At 47.8% G+C, this 17,805-nt stretch overlaps 7 protein-coding genes across 7 annotated transcripts; 3 read left to right on the forward strand and 4 right to left on the reverse strand.

The window, feature by feature from the left end:
- Positions 1–1,190: 1,190 nt before the first annotated feature.
- FPOAC1_001755 (uncharacterized protein) lies at positions 1,191–1,696 on the forward strand (the record flags this gene model as incomplete). Its single annotated transcript, XM_044846345.1, has 2 exons — positions 1,191–1,207; positions 1,279–1,696. 2 exons carry the CDS (start codon positions 1,191–1,193, stop codon positions 1,694–1,696), a joined length of 435 nt encoding a protein of 144 aa, XP_044712261.1.
- Positions 1,697–2,074: 378 nt separating this feature from the next.
- Positions 2,075–5,395, reverse strand: FPOAC1_001756 (uncharacterized protein; the record flags this gene model as incomplete). The annotated part of the gene is made up of 1 exon (XM_044846346.1): positions 2,075–5,395. One exon carries the CDS (start codon positions 5,393–5,395, stop codon positions 2,075–2,077), a length of 3,321 nt encoding a protein of 1,106 aa, XP_044712262.1.
- A 1,139-nt stretch (positions 5,396–6,534) lies between these two features.
- Positions 6,535–7,647, reverse strand: FPOAC1_001757 (uncharacterized protein; the record flags this gene model as incomplete). Its single annotated transcript, XM_044846347.1, has 1 exon — positions 6,535–7,647. One exon carries the CDS (start codon positions 7,645–7,647, stop codon positions 6,535–6,537), a length of 1,113 nt encoding a protein of 370 aa, XP_044712263.1.
- A 1,595-nt stretch (positions 7,648–9,242) lies between these two features.
- FPOAC1_001758 (uncharacterized protein) lies at positions 9,243–10,391 on the reverse strand (the record flags this gene model as incomplete). The annotated part of the gene is made up of 1 exon (XM_044846348.1): positions 9,243–10,391. The coding sequence occupies one exon, from the start codon at positions 10,389–10,391 to the stop codon at positions 9,243–9,245; it is 1,149 nt and encodes a 382-aa protein (XP_044712264.1).
- Positions 10,392–10,471: 80 nt separating this feature from the next.
- On the reverse strand, positions 10,472–10,758 carry FPOAC1_001759 (uncharacterized protein; the record flags this gene model as incomplete). Its single annotated transcript, XM_044846349.1, has 2 exons — positions 10,472–10,588; positions 10,639–10,758. The coding sequence occupies 2 exons, from the start codon at positions 10,756–10,758 to the stop codon at positions 10,472–10,474; spliced, it is 237 nt and encodes a 78-aa protein (XP_044712265.1).
- A 925-nt stretch (positions 10,759–11,683) lies between these two features.
- FPOAC1_001760 (uncharacterized protein) lies at positions 11,684–12,771 on the forward strand (the record flags this gene model as incomplete). The annotated part of the gene is made up of 3 exons (XM_044846350.1): positions 11,684–11,952; positions 12,006–12,205; positions 12,644–12,771. 3 exons carry the CDS (start codon positions 11,684–11,686, stop codon positions 12,769–12,771), a joined length of 597 nt encoding a protein of 198 aa, XP_044712266.1.
- Positions 12,772–15,218: 2,447 nt separating this feature from the next.
- Positions 15,219–17,491, forward strand: FPOAC1_001761 (uncharacterized protein; the record flags this gene model as incomplete). Its single annotated transcript, XM_044846351.1, has 6 exons — positions 15,219–15,276; positions 15,377–15,389; positions 15,447–15,456; positions 15,513–16,445; positions 16,499–16,594; positions 16,658–17,491. 6 exons carry the CDS (start codon positions 15,219–15,221, stop codon positions 17,489–17,491), a joined length of 1,944 nt encoding a protein of 647 aa, XP_044712267.1.
- Between the last annotated feature and the right edge of the window lie 314 nt (positions 17,492–17,805).

Consider the following 17,805-nt stretch of genomic DNA (forward strand, 5'->3'; position numbering starts at 1 on the left):
GATTGATATTCTTCCCGTCTACAACATCTGTCTACTAAGGTAGTAGGCAACAAAATAACAAAGTGGCTGATGTCCAGAACCAAACCGGCCAAGTCTTGTACATAGCAGTATCATTTAGCGCCCAGACTGCCAGCTGTCAAAAGTCACCGCCTCTTACAGCTCTATTGGGCAGGCAATAGTTACAGATCGCAGCACACATTTTGTATCATTATTGGGGTGACTCACACAGTCTAATCAAACAAGAGACAAGACTCCGAGACTCGTTTCAAGCCTGAAAAAAAGGAAGAGAGACAAACTCCTGACTAGTACAGTGCATACCTAAACACATGCAGCCAAACTGCAAGCCAAATGACCAACTGCTTGACTTGCCGCCAGGGTTTTGTTGAAGAATTTCTGAGACCAATCGACCAATCTCTTTATCTTTGTCTTTGATCGGACGAAAGAACTTGCTGCATCCCCAACCTTTAAGTTCCATGGTTATTAATCCTAGTTCAGTCTCGCTTGGTTCAGGCCATCCCAGTCAAACATTGATTGGTATGAACCGTGCTCAACTTGTGAATCAGTCTCTAGTTAAAGTTTACTTGCAAACTTGCATGATCGTGTCTTGAGCGCAGAAACATGGACTAATCACTTTAATCTCAAGTACGGCTGTTGTCAGGTTCATTGTTGTAGGCCATTTAACTAGATCACTTAGATTCAATCTACAACTTCTACATAATACACACCCAACACTAACAAATTCAACGTATAAACTGCCCTAGAGTCAGATAAAAGGAGATCAAGTAATAAACTCCCAAAAATAAATAAAATAAAACGTCCAGCCAATACTGCAACCTCTATTTCTTATATTGACAGCACTAACTAAAACCTCCCCCGGAGCCTCAACCCACTAACTCAACCGAGACTAAACCCAATTTATTCCTCCCCATATCTCTTCACCCTGCCAAAACGACGTAACAACTCCTCCAAACCGCCACCACCAGACTTCTATGTTCTCCGACCGAGTCCAGGTCTCTCCATCTTCAAAAAACGATCCCTCCCATTTTGCGCCCGCGCGCTGCAGACGGCAGTAACGACACCTTCAACGGAGAGACACCAAGTAAACGACTCTAGTTATATAACCCACGTATACCTCTCAATCATCTCAACACCTTGGTTACATGCACGGCGCATAAGTCAATCTCCCCAACATGTTTTGTCTTCGCAGGTAAACACCACCACCACCAATTGAATCAACACTCTTTAATACGAGATCAAACGCTTACTTCGCATCAACAGTTGGCTTCCGCTGCTCTTTATCCCGACAAACGCTTCTCCCGCCTTCATCTTTCTCTTCTTCATCTGCACATACTTCCTCAACCGACCCTGCGTCTACTGCTCGATCCTACTGCTTATCCTCTTCCTGACCTCGTGCAACTGGTCCGACCGATGTTTCTTCGACTTTAGTAGCAACTGGTTCCTGCCTCGCCCCGTAACGCCCACCCAGATACCGTCTGACGAGATTGCCGAGGCCACCTTTAACTCGACTGCTTTCGAAATGGTCAACACCACTATCGCGGCAATCGTGAAATCTGCTAGCGAGGATCTCGAGGCGAGGAGGGCCGAATGGTCCGGGCTGGGGATCGAATGGCTTAGGAATCTCTTGGGCAAGAGGGAGTGGAGGATTGATTGTATGGATATCTATATTCGGCTATAGGGGAAGCCCCTTTTGATAACAGGCAAAGGAATCAATACTACGGCCCTCATGAGACGTACATTTTATGGACACGCATCATCTTGATCACTTAGACTGGGTCTTGGCAGGCGTTCTTCATACATAATAAGAGATACTTCACAAACGAATCAAAGTTTTTTTTGGGTAGTATAAGCATAACATTTCTATTCTCATCATATCGACTAGTCACCAATAACAGGTCTCCGATTATGTACCCTTCATGTATCATTCAAACTATCAATCATCGCAACAGAACCACATGAATATCCGCCATTTTCATCAAAAAGAATGCTTTCTAGGTATATCCTTCGTAACAACTTACATCAATGCATGTAAAAAGTGGCATCGCTTGCAAATTTCTCAGAGCTCCTCGTCATCCTCCTCTTCCAATGAAGCCGCTGTCTGTTCAGGGGCATCCTCGTCAAAAAATGATCCCTTTGGGGCGGCTGTCACGAGAGACATCTTTTCTTGGAGATCACGTAAAGACTCGTCAGTAGGCGACACAGTCTCATGAGCATCCTCTTCCTCGGCTTCCTCGACAATGTCATCTTCTTCAGAAACAATAGTAGTCTCCTCGGAAGAAGGTGCCTCTTCCATGGACTCCTGTTCAGCGGAAGCCTCAGAGTCATCGGCAACAACCTCGGCTTCGGCTACCATGCTCTCCTGTGCCTGGTCCTCATTAATGTTTTCATCGTTGACAACCTCCGCAGCCTGTGCCTCCATAGAAGGCATCTCGGAAGCATAAACAGTCGCCGTTTCGACAGCAGTAACCGTCTCCACGATACGAACAATGCGCTCCGAACAGGAAGGAGCCTCGAGTGGAGGAATGGCATCGCCAACGGCGCCAGGGGCAGAACTGTCGATAACAGGCTTGACTTGCTCCTCCTCGGCACCATCCTCCTCCTCAGAAGCAGGTGTATCCTCAACAATAACACTCTCCTCGGGAACATCAGATTGAACGCTGCTCTCCTCCTCAATGGCGGCAGCTACAGAAGCAGCCATATCCTCAACGGGGTTAACAGTCTCCAACTTCACGTCCTGTGTTACTGCGACGGTAGGGACCTCCGCATTCCTAATAAACTCAAAGGTGTCGGGGCTTTGTCGGGATCCAGGACCTCCACGGATAGCAAGGAGTAAAATGAGAATGCTGAGCAAGCCGATCAAGATGTTTTTCTTATCTTGCATCGCGACACGAGCCGACTCAGCCAAGAGCTGTGGGAGAGTTGCGTTCTTCATTGCCTTTTGGCGGTCCTCAGAGGAACTATGCTGCTGGGATTGTGAGTCAAAGGAACGCTGCGCATCTCCATGGTGCTTTTGCGAACCAGGAGGAGCCTCGGGTGAAGGCGGACCAGATGCTTCTTCGGCCCGACTCCTCTCGCGTTCTTCTTGGAGATGCTCATCGATGTCCTTCTCGAGATCATCAAAGGATCTGCTCTGCTCAGCATCAGCAGCCTCCTTGGCGATGTCGGCGGCATGGCTCTCATCGTGGTTCAGATGTGACTCTCCCTCATTCATGCTGAGGTCCTCGATAGGTCCATGGGACTCTCCTCGTCTTGTAGTTACGCGTCCTCGCTCCCTCGATTCGAACTCCCTGCGCTCCTCTTCCAACCTGACATATCTCTCCTCCTCTTCAGCTTCTCTCATGGCCAAGTCTCGCTCCTGATCAGCCTCTAATTGTACAAGCTCATGCTGGGATACTGCATCAACAAGAGGCTCAAGTTCGACGTCAACTCGCTCCATCTCTTTCCAGCAAGCTTCCCAGGCACCGCCACGGATCAAACCGTTGCTGGCGTATACCTTGACACGAAAAATCTTGCCCTGGCCCAGAGATTCGTAGTGAATGTCAGATTTACAGGTCTTGCACCAATGTGTAGGTTGTGATTGGCGACGGCTTTCCCTGCGCCTCTCAGCCTCTTCTTCATCTTCCTCTTCATCCTCGTCACTCTCCGAATCCGAATCCTCAATGGTCATCATGTTGGAGGGGCCGAGATAATGACCGCATTCGAGGATGCGAGCACGACGTCTCAAGGGAAGCTCAAGTGCCTCCAGTAACCGTTCCTCGAGAACCTCATAGTCGTTCTGAGGATGAGGCAAGAGGATACCACGCTCAACGGTGGTATCTGCCATTCGGTTCTGAAGTGTTCGCCATGCATCTTTGATTGTCTTGCATTCCTTACTCAGCTCCTCTGGGTCTGCATTCTCAAGAACTTCACCCCAAGGCCACCGAAGAGGAAGGAGTGTGACATGGAGAAGTACAAGTGGCGGTGTAGATCTCTTGAAGCGAGGCGGTGTCCTCTTAGGCGAATATTGCTCTGAGAAGCGAGGAGAACTCATTCTGGACGAGCTTGGGAGAGGTGCCCTTCGACCAGAGCGAGGAGAGCCGCCGACAGTTGAGCCTGGAGGCGATGACATTTGCATGGCCTTGACAGAGGAAGGTGACCGGAATATAGGTCGAGGGTTACCTCGAATAGTGGGGATAAAATCCTCATCTTCCCTGTCGTACTCAGAGAAGCCAGAGATGCCAGAGATACCCGAGACACGGGGGGACCTGGTCATCCGGTGCATGGCATCCTGGGCTTTCCGATGATCACCTTCGGATACGGAACCCACTGAGCTTCGAGGACTTCGGTCGCTAAAAACGTCGTCTTCGTGCTCGTGATGGGAGCTGTTTTCGCCAGCCTCGTCCACACCGCTCTTGACCGAGCGAGCCATGTTGGCGTCTGATTGACGAGCACTGATAGTTTTGGTGTGGGATATATAACTATCGTCGTCCACCTCGGAGTATCTGCTCAAGGATTCTCGCTTCTCGTGGTTATCAATCTGGGAGGCGATATCACGAGCGACTTCCTGAATAGCTTCAGAGCGAGTGGATAGACGGTCAGAGTAGCTGGATCCGGATGAGCCAGAAGACACACGTCTGGACCCAGAAATGTCTGATTCTGTCTCAGAAAAGTGTTGCTCTTCGTTATCCTCGATAGACTCTTCTACCTCGGCGGTAGACTTGTCCTTGTCTTCCTCGACAAGCTCGTCGTCGTCGAGATCCTCAGAGGTAACGTCTTGTAGAGAAATGTCTTCGGTGGAGATATCTGCCGAAGAGGTGTCCTCAATTGGAGCTTCGGTAGTGTCCTCAGCGGTAGTGACGTTTTGGACAGGGGTAGGTTCCTCGTCGTCTTTATCTTCTGTATCGTCCAATGAAATGTCTGGGGCCGGGGTGTCGATTTCAGCCTCAGATGCAGGTTCTTCTGCTTCTACCGGTGGCTGTTCAGTAGCTTCGTCGGTGTCTTTTTCTAAAACGACTTGAGGTTCGGCTTCTTGGTCAGATTCAACTTCAGATTCCGAGTCGGATGATTCCTGTTCGGATTCTGAAGCTGGTTCAGCCTTTAATTCAGCGTCTGGTACAGCTGATTGTTCGATGTCTTGTTCTGTTATGGTAGATTTATCCTCTTCGGTAGCTTCAGTCGTAGAATCGACCTTGGCTTCAGCCGTCGAGTGGCGGTGGTCTTCTATATCAATGTGGGTGTTGGGGGACTCGGACTCTTGGTTGGTGGTGTTTTCGATCTGCACCTTTGGCTCCTCGGGGGCCTTGTTTTCGTTATCGTCCATAGGATCGCTTAAGCACGATGGATCAACGTGGATCTCAAAGTCGAGGTCGTCGGCCCTGATAGTGTTGCGACGGGGCATCTGACGACGAAGGGGAAAGCGGTCAGTGGTTTGTGTATGTGTGTCGAGGATTGTAATGACACACACACACGAGAGAGATGATTTAGGTTTAAGAAAAAAGGAAAAGGATACAGAAGCGAGAAAGAGAAGGAGATCGAGGGATGTTCCTGGAATGGTGCAGATAATTAAGGTCTCGATTCCCCAGACGCATGGGTTGTGTGGCAGCGGATGGTTGGTCGAGTACCTACTAACGTTGGGACTCACCCCGGTCATTGTTTACATTTGTTGCTGGGTCGACGACTCTCTCTGACCTGACGATCCCCAAATGTTCTCGACAAGGACCTATATTCGCAAGCGGAAAAAGGTAGAGAGGTCAATGATGAGCTGTCTAAAACTCTTCCAATATATTTCTGAATATCCCCCAAGCTTGATATCTTCCAATTGATAGTTCTTAGTTACGTTAGGATTCACTCTCCTGTAGTGATCTCAGCTTCTCAACGTGTAACCATTTGGGTGATGTCATTCAATTGGTCGATCACTTCACTTTAAATCCAGCGTCTAACTAAAAGATGCCCAGCAACCATCAACCAATGTTATGTTGTCTCTTATGCAGTTCTATCACATCAGACCATTCATTCAACCATGATTCTGATAAAATATCATTCACTCTGCTATACCCTTCACCGCTCCATCGCCAAGGTACCTGGTACTCGTAGCTTGGTACCTACTTTAGGGTAACTTTTCTCCCAGGAAACGGCCCGTTGGGTCCGTCGAGGTCTGTTTCACTTACAACCTACAACCGCATCCCTCGACGTTGAGAAACCCTACAAGTGAAACCTTGTGCCTCTATATCCGGTGCACAATGACCAACCAAAGTATCTTACCAGCTTAATTTTTCGGTATTTCCTTTAGCAACGTAAGATTGCGATCTATACACTGCAAATACTATGTAGTGAACGCAACAACATGTTTTAATTCTTAAGGAGTCATGAAAATTAATTATTAAGAGTATAAGAGATAAAACTACTAGACCAATTCATTCTATTTACCTAGGCAAGAGCCCTTAGGTTATTTATTTTTATATTGTAAAGCTCAGGAGCCAATTAGCCAGTTTAACACGCAGATCTTTCTTCAACTCTTGAAAACAACACAATGGATAATCAGAAAACCAAACACCCCCCATCAACATTCCCGTAGCGAGTTCGAATTACCCAAGGATTTCGCCCAGTATCGCATCTCGCATGCGGGAAATAGTCAAGATGGTTCCACCAGTCATTGTTCATAGGTGTATCAGCATTCCCCAAATCTCTCCAAGTGTTTATAACCAGGTCTCCTGATTTTGTTACACACACTGAAAACTCAGTAAGACACCAAGGACACAAATCATCGAACCAAATTCCATGCATATAGTATGCATTTCGTAAGCATTCATAAAAAGGATCGCTGCACTCGGGATGCCGCCGATTCGGCCCCTTAGGACCTGTCTGATCATCGGTGAAGCGCTTCCACATAGCCTGGCTCTGGCGTGCCAGGAAATCTTCGTATCGCTCTGGCTTTGTGTATTGATGCTTGCATGCCCCAAAGCATCCAAGTTTATACAGTTCCACTGGTGTATAGTTGCGATTGTTTATGAAACGCCGCTGACTAAAGGTTAGATACCTGCCAGAGACGACTTTGGGGTACTGCTTGAAGTAACCCAACTCCAGGGCTTTGCCCAGGGGACCGGGCATGTAGTCAGGTTTGAACACCGTTCTGTACGGTTCCAACAGGAGTTTGAGATATCTCGCTTGCTGGCAGGTCTTCGTTTCGAGTTGGCTGTATCCGATGGCAAGCCGAACGTGCTTAAACTCGGCCATCAAGGCACCGCGCTGAAACAAGTATATCGCCTCCTCCGACCATGACGGACATCCAGTCTCTGGACGAACTTTTGGTGGATTGGGCATATCGCTTTCCAGTACATCTCTGATATACGGCCTTGTTTCAACCAGCCAGCAGTCAGGTCGGTGTCGACAAATCAGAGCGAGACACTCAAGGTGCTCACAGTAATAAGGGCAATTGACTGGGTTTTTGAGCGAGTTGTACAAGGCTGAGCATGTTAATCGGGTACATACTCGGCTGCTGTAAGGAAGGTGTTTGTCGATCAACTGTAGAACATCGGTAGGGAGGTTGAGAAGATAACAGTCGTGCTTCTGTTGCTTTTGTAGAGGGAGAGTTGATGGTGGTGACTGAGGGTTGGACAGAACCTGGTAGACCAGACTCAGTGGCGGAAGCATCTTGATACAGGATGAAGCCCATAGGCCGGGGCTTGTGGGATATAAAACCGATTCATTGAAGAGGACTGGTTCTACCAAGATGCAGGGGATCTAGTTATTACGCTATGTATTTATAATGAGAAGATCCTATCAAGCTTTTAACATGTTGATACACTTTTAGGCGAGAGTTAGAGTTAATAAAAACATGACGCCTTAGAAAAATACGCCCCAAAGTGTCCAAGCTGAGTGAAACATAATTCAGTGAAAAACAGAAGCGATGAACTTTAAGCTTCAGGGCATAAGAAGAAACAGCTTAAGAAGGATGATCTAAATGGCATAAGCTGTCCTACTGATTTTGTATCTTATGCTTCTTCTAGTTGCCAACTCGTCTAGTACCCTAAGGACTTCTTGGGTGGTATTGAGGTATGGTTAGAAATTGACAAAACAAGGCTTACTTATCATCGCAATCACATGTAATCCTGCGATAATAAGCTCGATTTGAAACCCAAATCTATTAACAGGAACTTGAACTCAATAATCAGTGCCAATATTACCAACGCTAGTAGTGCAATGGGCAACTTTAACAACATGCCATATGCCAAATCATAGATTACAAGATAACTCTTTCTCTTGCGTAGTATTCATGCTCAAAGTTTTTCTTCTTATTGTGTCTTTTCTGCTTATCCTCTCTGCAAAACTATTCTGTTCTGTATCAACCATGCAAATGTCAGAAACATTGCGCTTATGCAGTATCGTTGGCTTCATCGACACAGGACTCAGTCCAAGGTTGCCAGTATGCGTTAGTCGACGTCGAATGAAAAAGAGAGATGTTCGGTGGGTTATTTTTTGGCATAGACAAATTTTGAGTAAATTTGTCCTACGAACACAGCTGCAGTTGACGAGTGTGCAAAGGATAATGATGGTTTTCACACATATAAGAAAGGGACCAACTCATGACATGTTTTCAAGTTCAGTAACATGATTTAGTCACAGGCAGCGACGCATACAAAGAGGGGACCACTTACAATTATATCAGCTGCAAGTAATTTAAACCTTGGACGCCACTCCTGTTATCGGTTCGTATCAATGGGGCGTAAGAGCCTCACTTGTAGCCGACTCGGAAGAGCAAAATGACTCTTAGTGTGACCACTACCTATTCCATCGAGAATGAGAATAGAAGATCCGGTACTGCCCATGTATCTGACTCTTCTTACGTGTTTATTCTGGTATTGAGTTTTTACTGAATTTTGTTGAAATGTATGGCTTTATGGCCTTACTGCCTTTCTTTACTGTTCTACCTACTTCACTGTTCTATTATTGGATTTATTGGGAAAGTTGCTACTCTCTTAAGTTATATTGACTTTTGAAGACTGGAAAGCACCTGCCAAATCATCTGACTCTTCTTGATTCATATTATGAAGCTTCGTGCCGCTAACAATCAGAGAAATTATAAAAAGGTAAAACAGTCAATATTTCCTATGCTCGTATATTCCCACCTGTTTAACTCTTGCAGATACCCCACCCCATCCATGAGAGAACGCCTTGCCACGCTATGTATAACAGATCCATCCGCGCCAAAAGTTAAAAAGAAAAAAAAAACCAAACCAAATGATGTGTTATGGTTCTTCAGCCACAGGACCAGGGTGCTCTTTGGGAGGAGTTTGCTTTTGGGTATTGGAGCCCCGTGTTCCTGGCCGATGCGTATCAGTTTGGCCCACGAGATGTTCACTCGGCCCATAAAATCCGTGCATTTCTTCAGTAACGCTGGTGAGATTGCTTTGACCGAGTGAGTCACTTCGTATGCGTGGGCCGCTGGAACTTCGCTGAGTAACTGGGGGCCGACTCTGGGTACTTGGAATACTACCAGATGATCGCCGTCTCTCGTCTCGTGGGAAAACCACTGACGAAGGGGAGCTCGGTAGCTCTGGTATATAAGGTGTTGCCTCAAGCTCTGCTGTGGGCTGAGAACCCGCCATCACTCCAGGTGTACCATCAGACCCCTCTGAAGCATTGCTATAGTTCCTGACATGGGTATATGTTCCTTGTGAGTCTGCACTCGCCCGGTTCCTTGTTGAATGTGTAAACCTAGAAATTTGACTGACCCGTTGCTGATCACCTGCGGCCACACTTGTGAAGTAGTCGTCACGATTGCCCATCGCGTCGAAGCTGGGATGCCTACTCGTATTCGCACTTGTTGATATTGCGTGATATCCATTTACTCCAGGTGTAGGCTCGTTTGAACTATAATCTGTGCTTGCGGGACCGAATGGCGATGTTGCTGCCGAATCAGGCCCTGGGTTTCTCGGCCGTGGAGGTATTAATGATGGATGGATCAAGGGATTAGCGCTCAGTTCGTCGGCCTCTGAGTCTGCTGACTTAAACTCTCTTGTAGGTCTCGGCCGAGTACCGGACGCGCCAGACCTGTCGGATGTTTTTGAGGTACTGACTGCAGCCACAACTTTATTCAGATGACGAATGATGATAAAGGCTGTTACCAAGACAATGATCAGAAAGGCCACAGAACCAGCAATGATACCTGCTAGTGCGCCGGTTGATAGGCCTCCCTTATCGTCATTATCCTTGTCAGAAGAGGATATCGGGCTCTCTTTAGGGATAGTTGAAGGAAAGTACTTCAGAACTGCTTGGTCGTTATTGTCACCGGCGTCGACTGTTGGCAGAGCTGTAGGAACCGTTGGTGTTTCCACTTGGATGGCCGTTGTCCTGTAAGTTGTTCGCTCTCCTTGTATTGTCGTTGTGATCATCATAGTGCTCGTGACGGTCACAGGGTCAGAAGGGTAACACTGATTCACGCCGCAAGCCAAGCCGTTAGGACAACATCCGTAGCTTAATGACGATGGGCAGAGATATTGGCTGCTTGGGCATCCGTATGTATAAGGTGATCCAGATGGCGGAACACATCCATCCGCAGTTTCACACAAATAACCGTCTGGGCAGCAACCACCTATTATACGTAAGTACAGCTCTACAAACGCCGGACATGCAAGTACGAACCTCCGTAGACCGGATCGCAAACATGCCAACCAATCTTTGTTCCACATGTTGAGGGGCCCTTCGTTGTCGCTTGACAGCTTTCTTTGGCGCAATCGTAATTCTCGGGACAGCAACCTCCATTCAGACTTGCTGGGCACAATTTCATGCTCGTGGCACATTGTTCGTCGGCTCGTCGACCAAGCCCCACGGCTTGCGTAATTTGCGATTCCTTCTCAATCCTATGAACTCCATCGTATCTTTTGAAATCGGCTGCCTCAATCCCCAAGACCCAAAATGCGCTCAGAAGCGAGGCAGCACATAATCTACACCCCCAGTCCCTCATCTTGTACAACCATGGAACCGAGGGGAAACGCGACAGTAAACCCAGATAATTTCGCAAAGCCACGAGGGGCGCCGATCATATCCCGAATCCGAAACGGGTAAATCGAGCCTTTTGATGTGATTGATGGTTGTCAAAAATGTATGGTTAGGATTTGATCGATAGTTGCTGGTGTAAAACCGCCACGGGTAAGTTTGAGCTAGGATCGTCGTCGGGTCGAAGTCGAGTTTTCGTTCAAGAAAATTATCGTGAATATGAAAAGAGCAAAAAAGGAGAACAAAGTCAGAGAAAACACAGATTCCTAAAGTCAGCAAAGGAGGCCTTTAGAGGCTTGTCCTAAGCCGGGGTCAGAAGATGCTACGCCACGAGTGAGCAGTAATTGCTGCAATAGTGCCAGACGAGACAACGGCGTCTGTAGGGCTGAGCAAAATGCCCACTGAAACCAGCTGTACTAGTCGTTCTGGTTGGGCAGAAAGGCTCAGTGCGCTGTGTTGGTGAGATTTAAACAATCATAGCTCCTCTTGAGGATATTATCATGGGTCCAGCGTGGAGACGGAGCCCAGAAATGAAACGGTGAGAAGACGAACAACACAGACATGTTGAGCAATTGTCTAAGGATAAGCATAAATGCGCACGACACGCGGCTCGTTTTCTCATGCAGGAATCAGCTTGAGGTGAAACCAAATCGGCGATGCCATAGGTCAAAAGCCTCAAAACTATCGATCGATGACAGAGCTGCCAGAGTATGACATCTTCTTCTGTTGCCCTACCTCAACTCGCAGCTCATGCAGCGACGCATCTGACTGGATTTGCTGGGAACCGTGCCACAAGGGACCAGAGCAAAGCCCCAAGCTGTCCTATTTCTGGATCCCCAAGACGGCTGCTGTGTCCCTCATCGTACCATTGGTCAACGTCCGACTTCCCAGCCTTTCAGTGGCCTACTGTAAACGGAGAATGCATTGCTCGGAACAAAATGGTGCGTCCATGTGCATTAGGTTGCTACCGTGGCAGCCATTCAAAGGACTTGCCCGTCTGACAAACAGACAAGGCCACGAATTGGAAGCTATGCTGAGCGAGACAACCCTGTCAATAATCGACAGGAGAGACACATGGTGTTACCAAAGTACTGGGGTTTTGGGGGCCGAGAACATCGTGGACGGAGAGCCGGACAGTCTCTAGCAACCTTTGCGACGAAGAACAAGAGGTTTTGGGCTGTGCTTGTCAACGAAGTTGATGACAACTTGCTATGTGGGTCCTAACCGAACCGGCGAACAAGCCGAATAGGCGAATACTCAACTGGGCATACATATACAAGATCAGAGAAACACAGTAGACCTTGGGCGTATCAAGAGATGACAAGGTCTGGCAGTCTTTGACCAAGCCAGCTGTCTGAGGCCTTTTCCTATCACAATAAATTTGACCGTTCCTTCGGCGGTCAGGCTGTGGTTAGCTTCGGTTTCTTTAGACTGACTATAGTTCAAAGTCACAATCCTTTGTCCGGACGATCATATGGGGCTCAATTCGGAACTTTATTGTTGGGCCTGGTTGGTTATACCACGAGGTTATTCAGTTGACATCGTGACGGTCCTCCTTCCGAATATAGATTGACCCCTCGATGGAGTAGACAACAGGCGAATTGAGAAATTCGACTGTGGGGACATTTTTGAACTAATGTTAATCTGAAAGATTTCCGAGGTGCTGCGAACCTCGGCTCCCAGGGCAAACGGCACTCGGGAAAGTTCGTCAACAGACCTATCACCGTAGATATTGTGTATGCTGAGCCCTTCTTGCTTGGACGTCTGGTCAAGAAGTAGAAAACAGCCATCATGTTGGTTGACTTACGAATGTGTTGGTCTAATACAGTTGCAACGTCGAGGGCAATAGCCGGGAGCAGTATTATCAACGATCAGCCCAGATCGCGCAAGTGTTAACATCGCTCCACTTGTCAATATGCTTGTTCAAAAAGCCAAATTCCCCTAGCTTCGGTGCTAATCCACAGATCATGAAGTTGACCTCCCAAATACTGCATGGATGTTCGACAGCTGTGGCTCCGTGCAGCTGTAGGTTCAAGGGGAGCTGTAACCTGCCTGTGGCCTGCCAAGAACCGTTAGGTCTCTCAAGGGTTCTGCAACGTTAGCCGCATTCCGGTGGTTCAACAGGTGCCACAAACTAGACCAAAGCTTTTGTGGTCTCGTGGTCGAAGACTTGTGCTTCACAATCGCTCGCTATAGTTGGAATAGTTGAAGTCTTGTCCGTCATTCTTCGTTTCACTTAATATTAAAATAGACCATCAGCGGCAGGATACGAACATGTAGTGTCTGATCGGTACGCCCAAGCCCATCGTAAAATTGGATTCTCGTCATCATCCCCAGTCTTGGAGCATGTCGATCAATAGGGTTATTAAGGTCTCTGAACTCTATTTTACCCATACATCGAATTGATGTTCCTGCGCAGTTGTGTAAACCTAGTGTGTAACAGAAAATTAGTCTCTGGACTTTAGGATACAAAAATAAATGACCTAAGAGCGTGGTCTATATAGCATAAACTGACGTGCTAATTTCGTCTCTTGTGGTTCCTTAGGCGAACGGTCAGATTCAACCCAGGATTTCCTATTCCGCAATCGAACCACGCGTGCGTGCGGGGATGCTGATCCCTTGTCCTGATCTCCATGAAGAATTCCATTATCAAAAAGGACGAAGATCTCTGACCGATACAAGCATGCCATTGAATGGATGAAGCGGGAAGGGGTTGCGGCGTCCGGCAAAGCACGCGAGGGGCGGGCGATGGCTTAACAAATTAGCCAGGTTTTCTGTTTGCCGCACCTGTCAGAGCGAGTTGCCCATCACCATCTTAACCTAGTTTTAGGTATTGAAAGCCTACTGGCAGTCTCATTACCCCGGATTTTCCAGCTCACCGGGGAAAAGAATGCCAGGGCCAGGAGTTTGCCGCCTTTATAATCCTGTTTGAGGCTGCAGGGACACAAGGAGGTTGAGGTTTAATCCTCGAATGCAGATGGTGAGGGTGTCATTGATGCCGTTCTCGTCTATTACGTCGATTCTAGAACTCTGCGAGGTGAATTTTAGGTGGTGTCGATTGACGGGAGGGTCCTTGAGATCCATGTAAAGGAAACTCAGTCAGTCACCTGCTAACTTGGGAGCGGGGGTGGACTTGCCCAAGTTGTCTGGCTCTGAGTCATACTGTACATACACTGTAAAATGAGGCATCAAATGGCCCATGAACACAGTAAGAATTATTCGGCTCCTATTCCCCCGGGCACCTCATCACTGTAAAATACCTAGGTTGGTATAGAGGTACGGGCTGTTAAGAATCGGACAAGTACTGGTGGCTTCGGAGACTCTGAACTGCCAAGGACACCAATGTTGGAGTGTAAGGATTAACAAGAATCACTAAGCGCAAGAGTTGTTCATGACAAACACGAATTGCCCAACTTATTGCGACTCTCATGTTCCCCGTAGTCAAATTTTGCTATGGATTCCGAGGGCCCCTGTACTCATCCCATGGGCCCATCTGCCATCCCTAATCCCTCTCTCGGTAGGCAAAAGTTGCATTTCTGGGCCTGATCCAAGCCAACTGTAGCGCCCGTAACCCCGCAAGCTAGCAAAAGGTAACGTCCAGAGTTGGGAAAGTGTCCCGGCAAGGGCCAGGGATCCATGGAAAAGTCGTGGATGCTCAAAGATCACGATGGTGTGTAGTGACAGAATTAGACTGACAAGGCATGGAGTAAGGTAAGGTCCTTCTGCTGCTGGTAGTGATAGACCGAACCATGACGCCCCGGGGACGCACGAGGCATCAATTTTTGATCCCTTGCCAGCTCTTTTCTCTCTCGTCTCCCCCCTCTTGACCTCCATCTTGACCTTGACTCTTGTTCAACCATTATCGTGATTTTCCAACTTGAATCAAATATCGCCATTGATCCTTCCACCTCCGCAATCAATTCTTCCCCAAGATCCTCGGCTTCTTGTGGACATTATTTCCCCTCTTCGTCCCCCACAACGACGCAGATCATCTAGTCAATATCGATCCTGTCTCACTTGTTCGACAATTGCTTTCTTCGATAAATCAAACCTTATATCAGAACATTCTTGTATTAGGATTCTGACATAGCTGCAACAATCGGATCACCTTATTAACATCCTCAAGGCGCATGCAGCATCAGCATTATTCCCGGTAAATGGAAACCGCATGATTAAAGTTGTGATCCTTTGATCATCTATATTCGCCACCATATATAGCCGTCGCGATGTTGCTGTATACTAGACTTGCACCCCCAAAGGTTCCCAAGAAGCGTTCGCGCGCAGGTACGTCATACAATATTTTATTCCAGAAACATTCTGTTACACTTATCCTGCTGTATCACGGACGGCTGGCTGACCTGGATATCGTTTCGCTGTCGTACAGGATGTAGCTATTGGTAAGTCTAAAAAAACAACCCATCCCTGTCTCAGCACATTGACTAACACCATTTCAGCAAGGAAAAGGTACACAGCTCATCCAAACCGGGCAGTTGGCATCAATACTGACTTATTCCCCGTAGAAAAAGAAGTGTGACGAAATCCGACCTGCATGCGCTCGATGCCTGGAACGTGGCCAGGAGTGCATGTATGAGCCTGTCCGACCTCGCCAGAGGCGCAAGCGTGACTCGACTGTTCCTTGCTCGCCATTCGATACCAATTCTTCCTCCGGCTCAGACAGGGCGGTTCAGGCTTTAGATGCCCAAATCTTATCAGAATGGAACGACGATGCGAACGACAAATCAGCCGACGAAGACTCCGACGAAGCTCTCGCCTGCACAGGGGCACCAACACTTAACACATCTCTCGTCAACCGGACTACAAGCAAAGCCAGAGTCAACTCCTTTGACTGGAGCCCTACGGACCTCCCATTGATTTCTCCTCTTGATTCGGTGGAGTTCCAGTTGCCGCCGTTCGACGAACCAAAGTTCGTTGTGCAACATCTTGAGAACCAGGAGGAGGAGGATGTTGAAGAGATTATCCGCCGGGAGTCGATCACCATTAATATCCCTACGACGACTTATGCCGGGACCTATGCGCCTGCATATGCCACCCCTTCACCTTCTCTTGCTATGATTGCACCAGTTCCAGCGCCATCTCCTCGACTCGAGTTCTGCTCCCCGATGTTTTCAGAGTTCTCTGAGCGCACCAACCGACGCGCCCTTGTGGATCATTTCTGCAACGTTCTATCTCATCTTATCGTATTCCGCGAAGAGAGTGGAAACCCTTTCCAGCAACTCGTTCTTCCCCTGTGCCACGAAAGTCAACCCGTTTCCAACGCTGTTTATGCTCTTGCAAGTGCTCATCTCGAATACCGTGGAGTTGAGAATGCCGAGAAGAGTGTTTACTTCCATAACAAAGCCATCCAAGGTCTCGCACGCTTAATTCAGAAGGGAGCAGGCGCAAATCGTAATGAACTACTGGCTGCTATTATGCTTCTGGTGTATTACGAAGTGGTGAGTCTGGCTGTACACAATATACTAAAACTGTTTATCTAACCATACCCCAGTTGGTTCAAAAAGGTCGGTCCAACATTGTTGATGGCCATCTCAAGGGTGCGATGACTATAATGAGCAACAACGGGACTGCCACTGACCCGACCGGCGTCTTTTTAGAGCGGGCAAGTTTTTTCTTGAGATCTCTACGAGCAATCGCTGACTATTTATAGGCATTCCGCTTTTATGATGTGATCGCAGCGCTGTCTTTCGGTACTGCTCCTCTTTCTAGCGCTCCCGGCACCAACTACCTGGCACCATTTCCTCCTCTCGACTCTGGCGGTGCGACATCTCCGCTCAATAGTGTTGATACTCTGCTTGGCATGGCCACTTCTCTATGGCCTATCATACATAGGCTCTCTAACCTTTTGGCCTTGAAAGACCAACTTGACGTTGCAGTTGCGAACGAAGAGGTTTCCAAAGTGGCAGTCCTCAGAACGGAATTTGAGACCTCGGCAACAGCTATTGAAGCCGCTCTGGAGGATTGGCACCCTGTGCTCCCTGAAAATTCGATCCTGAATCAGAATCCCGAGGAACTGAGCCCCGAACAATCAACCGAAAGGAGCCGACTCCAAAGTATTCTGAGTAACGCTTTGTCCTACCGCCACTCTGCGTTCGTCTATCTTTACCGCACCATCTACAGCTACCCACGCCGACATCCACTTGTACAACGTCACACGCACATCAGTCTTACTCATTGTGTTGGAACTGTTAGCAACACTGGTCCTATGAGCGCCCTTCTCTGGCCGTTATTTGTTGCGGCTTGCGAAGCCACTACACTTTCTGACCGTGACTTGGCACGCCAGACATTTATTGCCATCAATCGCCGGCAAGGCATGACAAATATCGACCGTGCATGGACTATCGTCCAGGAAGTCTGGAGACGGGCCGACAAGACTGACATGATGCAACAACAAGAGGAGGCAATGGCGATGGGTGTCAGAAGTGGAGGTGATCTCTGGCGAAGAGTCAGTGCAGATATGGGTGTGACTATCGTTTTTGGATAAAGAGCAGAAGATGATGCATGACTGAAATGATGGCAGTGGATTGGCGATACCCTTTCAGCAACTACACACAGCTGGAAATATTTAAGGAGTTGAAAAGCGATGGGAAGCGAAGTAATTGCATTATATAGGAGGGCTGGGAACACTACCTGGCGTTGATCTTGGGGTTGGTAATCTGCAAACAGGTTTTGGGTCGGTTTATATCAGCGCATGGTTACTGTTTTAACTGTATGTCTATATGAAGCGTTGGGTTCTTGTTTTGATGAGTTTCTTGGTTCTACGTAATTTTCGAATCCCAAAAGTGATTTCACCCTTCA

The sequence above is a fragment of the Fusarium poae genome, chromosome 1 (genome assembly GCF_019609905.1).
Source record: "Fusarium poae strain DAOMC 252244 chromosome 1, whole genome shotgun sequence".
Classification (NCBI taxonomy): Eukaryota; Fungi; Ascomycota; class Sordariomycetes; order Hypocreales; family Nectriaceae; genus Fusarium; species Fusarium poae.